At 36.0% G+C, this 15,764-nt stretch overlaps 1 protein-coding gene across 3 annotated transcripts in view; it reads left to right on the top strand.

Moving 5' to 3' along the window:
• Positions 1–15,764, top strand: part of LRRC7 (leucine rich repeat containing 7) — a 575,718-nt gene that overhangs the window by 355,554 nt on the left and 204,400 nt on the right. For all 3 annotated transcript variants that reach the window (XM_043877735.1, XM_043877734.1, XM_043877736.1), the window contains exon 8: positions 15,110–15,173. In XM_043877735.1, coding sequence (XP_043733670.1) covers positions 15,110–15,173 — 64 coding nt within the window. The remainder of the gene's footprint in view (positions 1–15,109; positions 15,174–15,764) is intronic.

The following is a 15,764-nucleotide window of genomic DNA, read 5'->3' as shown; positions in this document are numbered from 1 at the left end:
TTGCATAGGTGGCTACTGTGTATTGTTCCAGTATCAACAGATTCTTAACCAACTTTGTATGATTTTAAATTTTTAATTCTTTCTTTATTTTTGACTGTGCTGGGTCTTTGCTACCTTGCAGGTCTTTTCCTCTAGTTTCTGCTGGCAGAGGCTACTCTCTAGCTACAGGGTGCAGGCTTCTCATCGCAATAGCTTCTCTTGTTGCAAAGCATGGGCTTCAGTAGTTGTGTCTCCCAGTCTGTAGAGCCCAGGCTCACTAGTTGTGGCACACAGGCTTAATTTGCTCCATGGAATATGGGATCTTTCCCAACCAGGAGTCAAACCTGTGTCTCCTGAATTGGCAGGCAGATTCTTTACTGCAAGCCGCCAGGAAAGCCCACTCTGTGTGATTTAAGCTGAAGAAGACTTTAATGATAGGACCCTGGATAAATGAAAGAACAGGCTATATAACAAGTAAAACTTAGAAAAAAGGCAAAAGCAGTTTCAAAAAGAACACTGTGGTGTAATACCATTATTGCCACCACTGAATGCCGAATGTTTGTACCGGCACCCTGCCAGCACTGGGTTTTGACCACCAATACTGAACCATCGCCCTGTACTGTTACTTTTGCCGCTGTTGCTGCTTAAGCCATAAAGAATTCTCCACAGTTAGCTTCTGTGGCAAGAAGGAAGCACGTGTCTGACGTAAAGCCCCTGTACCCAACTCACTGATGCCAGCCAGAGAAACTTGAAAGCAAGATACCTGGCTTCTAAAAGGGATGTTGATCCCCAACAGCCAAAAACCACCACTACACTTACTCATCAGCAATAGGTTTAATTGCTGCAGCCTGGGAAGCTGCATTCCATGGAGAACCATGGAGTAGCTCAGTAAGAGGGAGTTAGGACAGACTTCTAGGTGATTTTGGAGAAGGTTTGAGTACATGTTTGTCTTTTCTGGATCAGGTGTTCTCTGAAAGTGGGACATTCGGTTATTGGAGATTTGGGCATTTTTTAACCTGTGAGACCAGGAGAATGAAAAGGAATTGGAGTTGTCATGGGAGAGGTAGTAACACCTCATAGTAATAGAAGCACGAGGTCTGCTTTGGTCTCTATCCGGGTCTGATTCTGTAGTCAACTTATTTCTGTTTTATTGTATCATTGTCTGTAAGAGTCCTCAACTGACAATTTTGTGAAATTGCTTATGATCAGCAGGGAAATATTATGGTTTGGTGATAGGAGCCAGGCTAGCTACCAGCTGTCAGCTGTCAGGCCTGCTGTTCCTTTCCCAATAGGTAAGCTTTGCCTCCTACCAAGATTCCTAAAGTGGAAATTACCAAAATGCCAGATGTTGGGCAACCAATTTAAAAAATTACCAAGCCTGTAATTTCCAAATATTATTAGTCAGCTCAGGTTGCTGTGACTGAATGACATGAGCAACAGGAATTTATTTCTCATAATTATAGAAGTTGGAGGGCCAAGTTCAAGGTACTGGTCAATTCTGTTCCACAAGAGGACCCTCATAGTCAAAGGTATGGCTTTTCCAGTAGTCATGTATGGGTGTGAGTATTGGACCTTAAGGAAGGCTGAGCACCAAAGAATTAATGCTTTTGAATAGTGGTGCTGGAGGAGACTCTTGAGAGTCCTTGGACAGCAAGGAGATCAAACCAGTCAATCCTAAAGGAAATCAACCCTGAATATTCATTGCAAGGACTGATGCTGAAGCTGAAGCTCCAATACTTTGGCCATGTGATGTGAAGAGCCGACATATCGGAAAAAAGACCCTGATGCTGGGAAAGATTGAGGGCATGAAGAACAACATATATATGTATATAGGTACATATATATGTATATACTGAAATTATTTCTCCAGTAAGTTTAGCATCTACCATCTCATTTAGAGGCATAAAAATAAAAAGTAAAAAAAGAAGAAATTTGTTTCCTCATGACAAGAACTCTTAGGATTTCCTCTCAAGTACTTTCATATATACCATACAGCAGTGTTCCCCATAGCCATCATGTTATATATTGTATCTCTTACATAGATTTTAAAATATTATTTTCTATTGCTCAGCTTCTCATGAGAGACTTCATACTGGTTGCATACAAACCAAAATGTTTTGGAGGGTTTTTTTTTTCTGATCTACAAAAATTATGACAGTTTTTCTTATAATACTCCTTTGATAGCATAATACTTTTCAAGAGGCAAAACCATAACAACATTTTCACTAATAACTTCCTTTCATAAAAATGCAGTTCATCTCAATTGTATTTTTTAATCTGCAGCATCTTCTGAGACATATTTAAAGGGGCTCAATTTAGTCTCATGACCTCCAAAGTTAAATCTACTGGAGAATGGCTCCCATTAGAGAATGTAGCTAATTTAGGATACTGTAAATGGCTGCAGATATTAATATCTATAGGCTGATTATAGGCAGTAAAACCAGAAAGGTAGACTGGTGTCAAATTATAATTTCCTTGAATACAGTGTTGAGGAATTTGGACCTTTTCCTGAAATAATTTTATTTCTGTGCCCAGAAATGACATAATTTGGGGGTTTACTCTTGTAAATATAAATATGGACTAGAAGAAGCTGAAAACTGAAGGTAGGCAACTAGCAAGAAGGCTGTTACAAAGCCCTGGGTCACCATAGCCCATGAAGTAAGAGGTGCTAAACCAAGAAGCAAGTAAACTAACAAGTGAAAGTAGCTAAGGGATTCTTCATCTTTTAAAACTTAATTCTAATATCATCTGATGCTGTTATTGTTCGGTCGCTAAGTCATGTCCAACTCTTTGTGGCCATGTGGACTGCAGTATGCCAAGCTCCTCTGTCCTCTACTATCTCCCGGAGTTTGTTAAAATTCATGTCCATTGGGTCGGTGATGCTATCTAACCATCTCATCCTCTGCCACCCCTTTCTCCTTTTGCCTTCAGTCTTTCCCAGCATCAGGGTCTTGCCCAATGAATCAACTCTTCACATCAGGTGGTAGAAGTATTAGAGCTTCAGCTTCAGCATCAGTCCTTCCAATGAATATTCAGGATTGATTTCCTTCAGGATTGACTGCTTTAATCTCCTTTAATCTCCAGTCCAAGGGACTCTCAAGTGTCTTCTACAGCACCACAATCCAAAAGAATCAATTCTTTAGCACTCAGCCTTCCTTATGGTCCAGTTCTCACATCTGTACATGAATACTGGGAAAAAACATAGCTTTGACTGAACAGACCTTTGTCAGCATGATATCTGATATGAAGCCTTTTCTGGGTCAGGTAGAGAAGATAAAAAGAGAACATATATTCAAGACATATAACAAAGGTAAAATAAGCAGATGCTTGAAATTGACTGATTTGGAGGGTGATAGAGGAAGAAAAGTTAGGAATAGCTTCCAGGTTTCTATTTTAGACTACAAGGAAGGTAGTGGTAGCATTTATCAAAATAGGAGATAGAGACATTAGAGGCAGATTCTTTCTAACAGCTTTACTGGGACAATCAATCCTTCCTTTTCTTAAAGTGTGGTGGGCTCCATCTTCTTATTTTGGCACTGATGGTTCTCCATCCCTAAGACCTGTGAGCTCTACTCACAGTGTGAAGGTCCAGTTTGACTCTGGGAACATGACCCACTGTGGCCTCACAGGGGAGTTATTCTCTGAACTAGTCTCCCCCTGAGTGAACTGCTTTGAGAAAGAAATTTCTGTGTCTTCCTCAGTCTTTAACGTTAAGGAAACAAAAAACTCCTTGGAGTCCCTTCTTGTTGCCAAGCATTTTATTGAGAAAACACTTCTCTATTTCCCAAACATGTCAAATACTTCAATACCTTGGAGAATGCTAATGCTTGTGTCCTTTGCTTGAAATTTCCTTTCTGCCTTCTCTGTCTACTGAACTCTTCATCTCATTAGCCCTAATTCTAATATTACCCGATATGAAGCCAACTCTGGGTCAGTTCCTGAATTACAAGTTCTCACAACACTGACATTTTCTGGGCAACATGAGTCCCAGGCATAATAAATTAGCACATTAATTTTAAAATCATTGAACTGAATTTTCTGTTAGAATATAAACTCCATCAGAGCAGGGACTATGTTTGTTGTATAAATCCTTGAACTACTGTTATACACATAAGAAAAACTTCCAGTTATCCATTATTATTGTTAATTTTAAGTTTTTACATCCACTTCACTAAGTTGTAAGGTACCTGAAGGCATTGACCACATGTTAGTCCCAGCCCTTAGCCTGGCATCTGATTTGTGTTCAATAGATGTTTGTTACATTAATGAAATAATTGTTTAATAAATTTAAAAGGCTTAATTTACAAGGAATTTGTAAAGTGAAGTTTCAGGGTAGTACAAAAGGGAGGTAATCAACTTGTTACTTTGTCTACAATGACAATGATGATATGAAGTATCAGACCTTTCTTTCTCTTTGGGCACTTAGCTAAGTGTTTTGTAACATTGGCAAAAAGTGAATCTTTCCTCAGTAAAATTCAGGTTCAAAAATATGATTTTTGATAGTATGTTGAAAAACACTGTTTGAACGTATGACTTTTTAAAAGCAAGACTGATTTTATATAATTAACCATAAGAAACAGTGTTATTAGAATTTGGTGTCTTTAACAGTTCTTTGAAATGAGTCTTCATTATGAGGCACATTTCACAATGGTCTCATCTTGAGTTTATTTGTTACCCATTGTTCTATTAGTTTCTCTTGTACAGTCCATTATTTCTGGTAGCTATTGTATTATATTTTATTTCACAACTTGTGACTACTGATTGTTATATTTTAGCATGATAGACTTGCCAAATTATATCCATGGGGGAAGAAACTAGTCCTGTTTAAGGCCAATCAAAAAGTTATCCCAAGTGAATCTGTTTTTAATGGCTATTTTAAGTGATCATATACAGCTGAAAGAATATATCACTCCAATTATTAAATAAAATCAAATGTTATTTCTATGTATTGATAGACACCATAAAAAAATACCAGTAATGTAGGTTTTAGCATTCAAATATTAAGGGAAGAATCTCTCATAGTAAATACACAGAAGAAAAAAATCTAGTTGAGTCTGAGGCAAATATTTTAAGAAGAAGCTGAATTTAGAAAAAAATTTTATATATATATAAAAATATATATGAATATATATATTCATGAATATATTCATATATTGAATATTCATATATCAAATATGAATATATATGAAATATATATGAATATATAACAAATATAAAAGTGAAAAGGTATACAGATTTGAAAAATATTATCTTTACCTTATTTCTGAAACTATAAAGTAATAAAAAGTAAATAAAACAGAATATGTATAGACCTACAGTCATTGTTTCTGAAAAGTTGTAAACAGAAATCATACGAAAACCCACAGAATAATTGATGAAAATGAAATTGTCAAAATGCAAAACTAGAATTTTGATAAGTCAAATTCGGGAAGGAAAAAACAAATTACTTCTAACATTGTTGGACCTCGAAGGTATTATGTTATTAATAAATGAAATAAGTCAGACAGGGAAAGATGCATACTATATGATTTCACTTATACAAGGAATCTGAAAACCAAAACACAGGATCAAACAAACAAACAAGAAACAGTCATAGATACAGAGAACAGATGGTTGCCAGAAGGGAAAGGCATCAAGGGGATGAGTGAAATGGGTGAAGGAAGTTAGTACAAACTTCTAGTTATAAAATAAATAACAGGGATGAAATGTACAGTGGGAGTTTAGTTCAGTTCAGTCGCTCAGTTGTGTCTAACTCTTTGCGACCCCGTGAATCTCAGCACGCTAGGCCTCCCTGTCCATCACCAATCCCCGGAGTTTACTCAAACTCATGTCCATCGAGTCGGTGATGCCATCCCACCATCTCACCCTCTGTTATCCCCTTCTCCTCCTGCCCTCAATATTTCCCAGCATCAGGGTCTTTTCAAATGAGTCAGCTCTTTGCATCAGGTGGCCAAAGTATTGGAGTTTCAGCTTCGACATCAGTCCTTCCAATGAACACTCAGGACTGATCTCCTTTAGGATGGACTGGTTGGATCTCCTTGCAGTCCAAGGGACTCTCAAGTTTTAAGCCAACTTCTTCACTCTCCTCTTTCACTTTCATCAAGAGGCTCTTTATTTCTTCTTCACTTTCTGCCATAAGGGTGGTGTCATCTGCATATCTGAGGTTATTGATATTTCTCTCGGCAAACTTGATTCCAGCTTGTGCTTCATCCAGCCCAGCATGTCTCATGATGTACTCTGCATATAAGTTAAATAAGCAGGGTGACAATATACAGCCTTGATGTACACCTTTTCCTATTTGGAACCAGTCTGTTGTTCCATGTCCAGTTCTAACTGTTGCTTCCTGACCTGCATACAGGTTTCTCAAGAGGCAGGTCAGTCAGGTGGTCTGGTATTCCCATCTCTTTCAGAATTTTCCAGTTTATTGTGATCCACACAGTCAAAGGCTTTGGCACAGTCAATAAAGCAGAAATAGATGTTTTTCTGGAACTCTCTTGCTTTTTCAATGATCCAGCGGATGTTGGCAATTTGATCTCTGGTGCCTCTGCCTTTTCTAAAACCAGCTTGAACATCTGGAAATTCATGGTTCATGTATTGCTGAAACCTGGCTTGGAGAATTTTAAGCATTACTTTACTAGCGTGTGAGATGAGTGCAATTGTGCAGTAGTTTGAGCATTCTTTGGCATTGCCTTTCTTTGGGATTGGGGTGAAAACTGACCTTTTCCAGTCCTGTGGCCACTGCTGAGTTTTCCAAATTTGCTGGCATATTGAGTGCAGCACTTTCACAGCATCATCTTTCAGGATTTGAAATAGCTCAACTGGAATTCCATCACCTCCACTAGCTTTGTTCATAGTGATGCTTCCTAAGGCCCATTTGACCTCACATTCCAGGATTTCTGGCTCTAGGTGAGTGATCACACCATCGTGATTATCTGGGTTGTGAGGAATATAGTTAATAATTACATTATATCTTTTTATGGTGACAGACCGTAACTAGACTTATCATGATGATCAATTTGTAATGTATAGAAACGTCAAATCATTATATTGTGCACGAAGAACTAACATAGTGTTGTAGGTCAATTATACTTTAAAATCAAACAAACAATCTCATAGAAACAGAGATCAAATCTGTGATTACCAGAGGGGAGAAAGCAAGGAGGTGGTTGAAGACACAAATTTTCCAATTATAAGATAAATAAGTACTAGGAGTGTGTTGTGGAGAAGGCAATGGCACCCCACTTCAGTACTCTTGCCTGGAAAATTCCATGGACGGAGGAGCCTGGTGGGCTGCAGTCCATGGGATCGCTACGAGTAGGACACAACTGAGTGACTTCACTTTCACTTTTCACTTTAATGCATTGGAGAAGGACATGGCAACCCACTCCAGTGTTCTTGCCTGGAGAATCCCAGGAACGGGGGAGCCTGGTGGGCTGCCGTCTATGGGGTCGCACAGAGTTGGACACGACTGAAGCGGCTTAGCAGCAGCAGCAACAGCAGGAAGAGTGTGTTGTATAATATGATTAATGTAATTAACACTCTTGTGTATTCTATATGAAAGTCACTAAGAGAGTAAATACTAAGAGCTCTCATCACAGGAAAAAAAATTTTTTTCTTTTTCTTCTCTTTTTTTATCTATATGAAATGATGGATGTTCACTAAACATATTGTGGTGATCATTTCATGATATAAATAAGTCAAATCATCTTGCTGTACATCTTTAAACTTATACAGTGCTGTATTTCAATTATAGCTCAATATATGTGGAAGAAAAAAATAAAATCAATTGAAGCTGCAAAAGCTATGCAAATAATCTTATACATATTTTCTATTTCTTTTTAAATTATTTAAAATGCATATTATCTCTAAACGTCCCAAAAACACCTTTGTACTTAAGTAGTAAAATATTCATTTCTGCACTAGCTTAGTATTGTCAAAAAATGTCTTTTCTAATCAAGAACAAAAGTGCTAAGACTATTTCTTTTACACTTTTGCCTAAAAGTCAAATTAATAAATCAGGATTTTTTTAAGATTTTTTTTTTTAATGAGTGGGATATCAGACACTTCTGGGATTTAACAGATTTCTATTTTTATTTTATATCTGCCACCAACAAGCCATGTGACACTATTAAAGGTACTTAAAAGCTTGGTGGAAGGAATGTATTTAGAAATATGCTTTTGGCAGTAAGAAATAGAATTCTGAGTAAAAGTGGCTTTTTAAGTAATAGGTACCTTATAACAAAGCCTTGAGATAAGCAGTTTCAGAGTTGGTTTCAGTGGCTTAATGATTTTACCAAAAGCTTTTTCGATTTTTCTACATGCTATTCCCAGCATGTTCGTTCTCATCCTTGAGTTTGTTGCCTCATGGTTTCATAGTGTCTGGCACAACTCCAGACCTCACATTTTCTTTCAAACATGAGAAAAAGAGGAGAAAGAGAGACAGGGGGAAAGTTCTCATGCCTCTCTCCCTCTTTTTAAATCAAGGGGAAAAATTTTTCTTAGGATCTCCCTCAGAATCTCTTTTTTTCTTCCTCTTTCTATTCTCATAACCAGAACTGAGTCATATGCTTATATCCTAGCAGAGGAGGTTTGCCTAGTAACTCTTTGGCATTTCCAGTTTCTGATGCAGTCTGATACCGCTGGCAAGGAAGAAAGAGAAAGGAAATGACAGTTGCCTGGGAAACCAGCCATGGCTACCTTGGCAGATTATTTTCAAAGGTCTTTATCTGCTAAAGTTCAAATTCTATGACATCTTAGTCACAGGGTTGTTTCTGTATTATACATCAGTCAGCATATCAACCTCTAAGGCCAGATCTATCTAAAAGTACATGAATATTTAGAAAGCCCAATGTGGCAAGTTTTAATTTTTTCATCAAATAATAGGAAGAAATAATGAGCCTGAAAACCATGAGCCTGTGTGTGTGTGTGCATGTGTGTGTGTGTATGTGAAAAGGGTCTCATAAAACACACAGGGTTCCTGCTCAGTTTAAAACTATAGGAGTTTTAAAATAGCTTTGCCTGAGTCTTTTTTCAATAGCATTTGAAACCTATTCATGAGTATACAGTGTAGGTTGCAGCATATTCTAGTGCAGATGAACATCTTCAGAGTTGACTATATTTCCTATAACCTCTGGATTGGACTGCTTCAGTGCAAGTTAGGAGCTTCAGTTCTTCCAGCGTGGTCATCCACAGAGATAATTGTTGTTTCTGCCCATATGTCACCGTCCCTTCAGAAAGAGTTCAAAAAGTCTTGTACAATTTTGTTGTTGTTGCATTGTTATGAGTTAGGGATGCACAAAATTTTTTGGTCAGTGGGAAAATTCATGTTCAGAGTAAATGAATGGTTGGTTCTGGTCATAAACCAAGAAGACTAGAGAGAGAGTAATGAAATTTAGCCTTCTCCTCAATCTAATTAGAGCAGTGCAGAAACTGTCTTATATCTGGTTGCTGTTCACAAAGTACTATTTTACACTTCATTGGGGAAGTTTATCTTACTATATGAACTAGATGTTATCTTCAGAAGTTACCTGTGAGTTTATTTCTTCATACAGAATATTTTTTCATGCTATGCATTAAAATAGAGATATGTAGTTATAGGAAAGAAAAATTTTTCAATATGACATCAAGAAATAAGCTTTACTTTTATTTTTTTTCAGCTTAAACTTTTAAATGTTGAATATTTACAAGGAAAAAATATTTCCCAAGGACACACTGAAAGTATGTGACAGTTTGATATAAATTATATATTTTAAATATTTTACTAATAGTTTAAATACTATAAGGAGAAATATTTTAATTAGAAGCATTCACAAATTGTTAATTAGAATTAAAAATTAAGTCTTCTCAATATTCTTCAACAAAATAGTAGATGTTTTGTGTGGTTACATGTCCTTCTGGGACATCCAAGGAACCAGTTTAGCTTTCTGTTGCTCTTCTTAGGAGGAAATTGAATGGATATGATGGAGAGTACATAAATATTGTAACTGTAACATTGGCTTAGGATTTAGCAACAATCAAAGAATTTTTTTAAATTTTTATTGGAATATAGTTGATTTACAATGTTGTGTTAGTTGTGTTTACAATGTGATTTACAATGTTGTGTTAGTTGTGTTTACAATGTGATTTACAATGTTGTGTTATCAGGTATTCAGCATACTGAATCAGTTATACATAAGCATATATCCATTCTTCTTTTTAAGATTCTTTTCCTATATAGGCCATTAGGGGAGAATTTTTATAGAAAATATTTTATCATAGAAATTATGTTATTGGATACTAGATTTTAGATTTTTTCTGGTGTGTAAAGATAGTGAGTGTACATTTCTTTCTTCAAAATAAATGAGATATGCCAGTGTTGCATTTTTAAAGAATATCAATTCCTGGGCCTTCTTATCCTCAGTACATGTGTCATAAGAAATGATTTATCTCAAAATGTATAATATAAGGTTCATTTAAAGAAAAATTGTGAACAAGAGAAGGACCCAATAGTGTGGTAGAATTGGCATGTCCAAAGTATAAAATGCAAATGTCCATTTAACATAGGAGATGGATAAGGTAAAATGGAAAGATAGTATATTCTTTCCCTAAGTTTCAATGAGAGAGAAACATCAGACAGTAGGAACTGAGGGGAGTTTTCCTATCCTTGTGACATGAATAGCCACTAATTAGAGAGTGTCTGAGAACATTTGAAAGACAAGTTAAAAGCAGGAATGAATAAACCCATGCCAAAAATTTGCAGAATCTTGCAAGAGTCAGCAAACCCAAGTTACTGCACTGGGAATTTATGGAGGAACAAAAATCCTGCCAACTTAATGTGGCTTCAGAAGTAATTGTACACTTAAATAGATAAAACCTCTGAATCTGATAAAAAGCAAATCACAGATTATACAATTTTATCAAAGTGACAGATGTACCAAGATATTGCATTATTTCCTGTAATTGCTCTAACTGGAATCTTTTATCAGATTTGCAATTGGATAAATGCTATAAAGTAATAGCATTCTAGTAAGGATTTAATTTTCATAAGTGCAACCAAATGACACTGTTAAGAACAAATGCCCCTAGATTCCAGTAACATGTACCCTAAGAATAAGAATTTCAAATAGCATATAAATATAGTTATCTAGTGGCAATTATCTAATGATAAATATTTCCAGTCCTTAATTTATCTGTTATATCAAGTTTTGAAGACTTGGATATTTCTTAGGGACCAGGCTTATGTCATAAACACATGGAGCTATCTAGGCTGATATAGACCAGGGGTTGGAAAATTATGGCTTATGTTCCAAATTTGGTGACCCCCTTTTTATAAATAAAACTTTATTGGGAAACAATCATCTTCATTTGTTAACATGTCACATATGGCATTGCACTACAATGGCAGAATTGAGTAATTGAGACAGAGACAATATGGCCCACAGAACATAAAACACTTCTTATCTAGCCTTAAATAGAAAAATGTTTGTTGACCCCTGACATAGACTACAGTCAGCTTTACAGCATATATTTTTCTTAAAAACATTCATATTTAAACAATGGTCAAGCCAAATAATTCAGGCCAGATTTAGATGACTAGCCACTGCTGGAAAAAGAGGTCCTATGTCAGCCCTGACACTAACTTTCCATGTGACCTTAAACAAGTTTCCTCTTTAGAGGAGACGGGAACGTTCCTTTCTCCTGAGGTTGCAGTGCATAAGACCAAATGGCAAAAATCAACATGGTCTTGATGTGAAAGTCAGACCAGGGGAACATGTCTAAAATAGTTATAAATGCAAGGAGAGCCTGAAGTGAATATTGGGGCCTGAGAGGCAGAGCCTGATTGGTCAGAGTTTCAAGCAGACAAATGAGGATGACTTGATCAAATTTAAATCCTGTACTCATGACAGGAATACACATAGGCTTGTGTTTTCATGCACTAAGTATATGTCTATGATTTCATGGACTAGGATGGAGAAGAACACAATTTCATCATCTGCAAAAAATCATTTAAAATGTTCTCCTAGTCTAAGAAAGCTCCAGGAGTGGTGATGGACAGGGAGGCCTGGTGTGCTGCGATTCATGGGGTCGCAAAGAGTCAGACACCACTGAGCAACTGAACTGAACTGAACTGAGTCTAAGAAATGTCCTGTAGAAAAGAGAAATGTTTTTAATCATATATATGGGAAATAGTAAAAATGAATCTGTTAAATAATCATAATATGCATTTGTATATTTTATGAGAAATCCTGCTTATCAGCAAGATTGACATTTTTTAAGCAAGATTTGCCAAAATGTACTAGCCGTCTGAATTTTTTTTAAATCATGCAACACACAAGTCCTTAGGAAAACTTCAGAAACTCTGACCTCAATAATTTCTCAAAATATTTCCAACTCTGAAGTTCTTCCCTAAGTTTTTCAATACCTAACTCTTAAAGAGCACCTACCATATGTCAGGCATTATTTATGGGCTTTAACTTATTAACTTATTTTAATCATCAGAATAACCATATAATGTAAGGATTCTTATTATCATTGCCATATCATAGATGAGAAGCAAAGATATTCTTGTTGGTTTAAAGTCAAACAGCTAGTGAGAGGTAGAATTGGGATTTAGACCCAGATTGCCTGAATTGATTCTGTGTCCTAGACTGCTTTCCTTTTAAAGTTTTGTTGCTATATTTCAGATATCAAAAAAAAAATGAAAAACTCACCTAAATATCTCACTTAGCATTTTTTATTATTTGGAATTTTTAAAACCTACTAGTTGAAATGTCAGGAGTAAACTTAACACAAGATATAGATATTCTAAGACAGATGAACTTCAGCCTTATCTGCCTTTAACATTATGCATAATTCTTAATAAGTAAGCTAATGTATATTCATTACAATATTCATTAAATCAGGCCTATTAGGATATCTCTTTGGCAACTGTTAATTAGTTTTAGATGCCTGGTAAAAACTGAATGATTTTTCTTTGTAAATATTTCTAAATTCAAACATCTCCCTGGTAAAGAATCATTCACTCATGCACAAATGAATATCTTCACTAAACAAACACTGGCTGAGAAGCTGTTTGTATGACTGACAATTTACTGGGTCTCACGAAGCTTGAATCTAGCAGGGGGGAAATAATTAGGAAGTAAACAAAAAGTATTTTAATTTTCAGTATTGAATATTAAAATAAAAATGTTAAATACTTTCAATGGTAAGTGTTAAGAAAGTGAAACAGGGCAATATACGAAATGAAGATGGGAAGGGAGATTTAATTCGGGGGTATGAGGAGGAAACATATGAGCTGAGTTGAAAAGGAGCCTGCTTTGCAAAGATTTGTGGGTAGAATGTTACAGGCAGCAGAAGTAGCAATGATAAAAGTAACAGTCATGGGTATTTTACACATTTCTACCCCTTTTACATGTATAATATGAACATAGGTTGATAAGCATCATTTAACACAATTGAGTACCATTTTCATTAGAACTTGCTCATTAGAACTTCAGATAACTAGGTGAACATTACAAATGAATCTGAATAATCAGCAGGTTACTTGGTTCAGACAAGTGATGACGAAATTCTCAGCATAACTGATGGAGAATGTGACCCAAACTGTAACCGAGTCCTGATGTTTTCTGCCTGACCTATGGTTGTGATCGTGCCTTCTAGGCCAGTCATTTGTAAGGGGAATTCACACCTGTTAGATTCCTGTGTGAGACAGGGAAATAGGCCCCGGACCCACATGTGTTTACCATAAGGAAAAAGGTATACAGTCGAATCAGTACGCTAGACTCACATTTCTTCTCCATGAGACCTGATTACCCTGTTAGAAACTGCAATCCTGTTATAAGAATTCTTATCTTCCTCCTCTGCTTAAGTGTTGTTCATAGCACTTACAACCTTCTAGAATATTATTTTATTTTACTTAATCATTTTACTTATTGTCATTATCATCTGCACTAGAAGTAAAGTCCTTTCAAGGAGTAATTTTCCTTTCTTTTCATACAGTGCTATTTCCCAGACCCCAGAAGACTCTCTAGCACATAATAATTTTTGAAAAACAGTCTCTGAGTAGAGAAAGAGTACACAGATTTTTTTTTTTTTTTTTTGCATTTCTGAGTGCCTGAAAGAGTCTGAATTATAGTAGTATTTCATTTGCTGCTCATAAAAGTCTTATAAGATAATGGCTACATGAATTTTAAAGATGAAGGAACTAAATTTTTTTAAAATTTGAGTCAACAATGCCTCCAGAGTTTCTGTATATAGTCAAGACTTGAAGATAGTATTCTGGTTAGTGGGGAGATAAAAAATTTAAAAATTAGAAGAATGCTACTACCTTTTCCTATGTTGTTTGTTATACTTGAAAATGGCTTGATAAATACTGGTTATGTATGTAATGCACACGAGTACTTCTAATCTTCGAGACCAACTCTTGCCCAAGGTTTCCAGTTATTCAAAGCGTAACATCATCAAGCCAATGTGCTTAGGAGATAATGAGTACAAAAGTCAGGAGTAGGGGATTTTAATACAAGCTGCTATGTACAAAATAAGCTACCAGGGTATATAGTACATCTCAAGGAATATAACCAATATTTTATAATAACTATAAATGAAATATAACCTTTAAAAATTGTGAATAACAACCTTGTCCATCGGAAACTTACATGATATTATAAATCGACTATACCCATAAAAAAGAAAAGTTTGTCTATAACAAAAATTCATTTAGGAAAGTTAAAAATTGACAAGATTGATGATGAAATTGTGGCCATACTGTGGAATTTTAAAATGCTTCACCAAGAGCTAAGTTTATCCATTGGTTCCCAAACCTGTGTGGATTATTAAAAATATGGATGTTAGAGCCTCAACTGGTACCTTGTATTGGTACAGATATTTAACAAGCTTCCCAGACTTTCATCAAACAGTCAGGCCTGTACTCCATCCACAGACTGGCTTTTGGAAACATGGTAAGCTACTAAAGGTTTTAAGGCAACAGTTTGAACATGTTTCTGTATATTTGAAATTTACTTCTCCCTGAAAAATACCCCCATATCTGTGCATAACATACCCAGATAAATCTGACAAGAAGGTGGCTGGAATGTCTTTCGGAGCAATGTGTCATACACTACCTCACAATATTATTTTTCTCCATCTGTTATAGGTCAATGCACAAACTGGCCCAGTTGGAAAGACTTGATCTAGGCAATAATGAATTCAGTGAGCTGGTAAGTGAATACATTTTCTAAACTTGACCAATAATACACCAGGAGATTATTTCTGTTGCTCTTTATAACCCCAGGTATTAAATCAAGTGCACATTTACATTTGCTAAATATAAAAACAAAATAAAATCTGAAATTAAAGTGATTTGTTTAGCTATAGAGTAAACTACAGGTAATTGAATATTATTAGGATTAACACTGAAACAAGTATACTATCAAGGGTGAAACAGATCACCAGCCCAGGCTGGAAGCATGAGACAAGTGCTCAGGGCTGGTGCACTGGGAAGACCCAGAGGGATGGGATGGGGAGGGAGGCAGGTGGGGGGATCAGGATGGGGAACACATGTAAATCCATGGCTGATTCATGTCAATGTATGGCAAAAACCACTACAATATAGTAAAGTAATTAGCCTCCAACTAATAAAAATAAATGGAAAAAAAAGGATTAACTTTTTTTAAAAGGGTGGGATAAATAGATAGGCAGATGCAAGTTGTCAGTTTTGAGCACCAGCTATGTAGCAGGCACCATGTTCAGCGTGTTACATATGTTGCCTCATTTAATCCTGATTACCATATTAACTTTAGAGAAGCAAG

This window comes from Cervus elaphus, chromosome 20 (genome assembly GCF_910594005.1).
Source record: "Cervus elaphus chromosome 20, mCerEla1.1, whole genome shotgun sequence".
Taxonomy (NCBI): Eukaryota; Metazoa; Chordata; class Mammalia; order Artiodactyla; family Cervidae; genus Cervus; species Cervus elaphus.
Note: the sequence above shows the minus strand (reverse complement) of the source record. Positions and strands in the feature narration are given on the sequence as shown.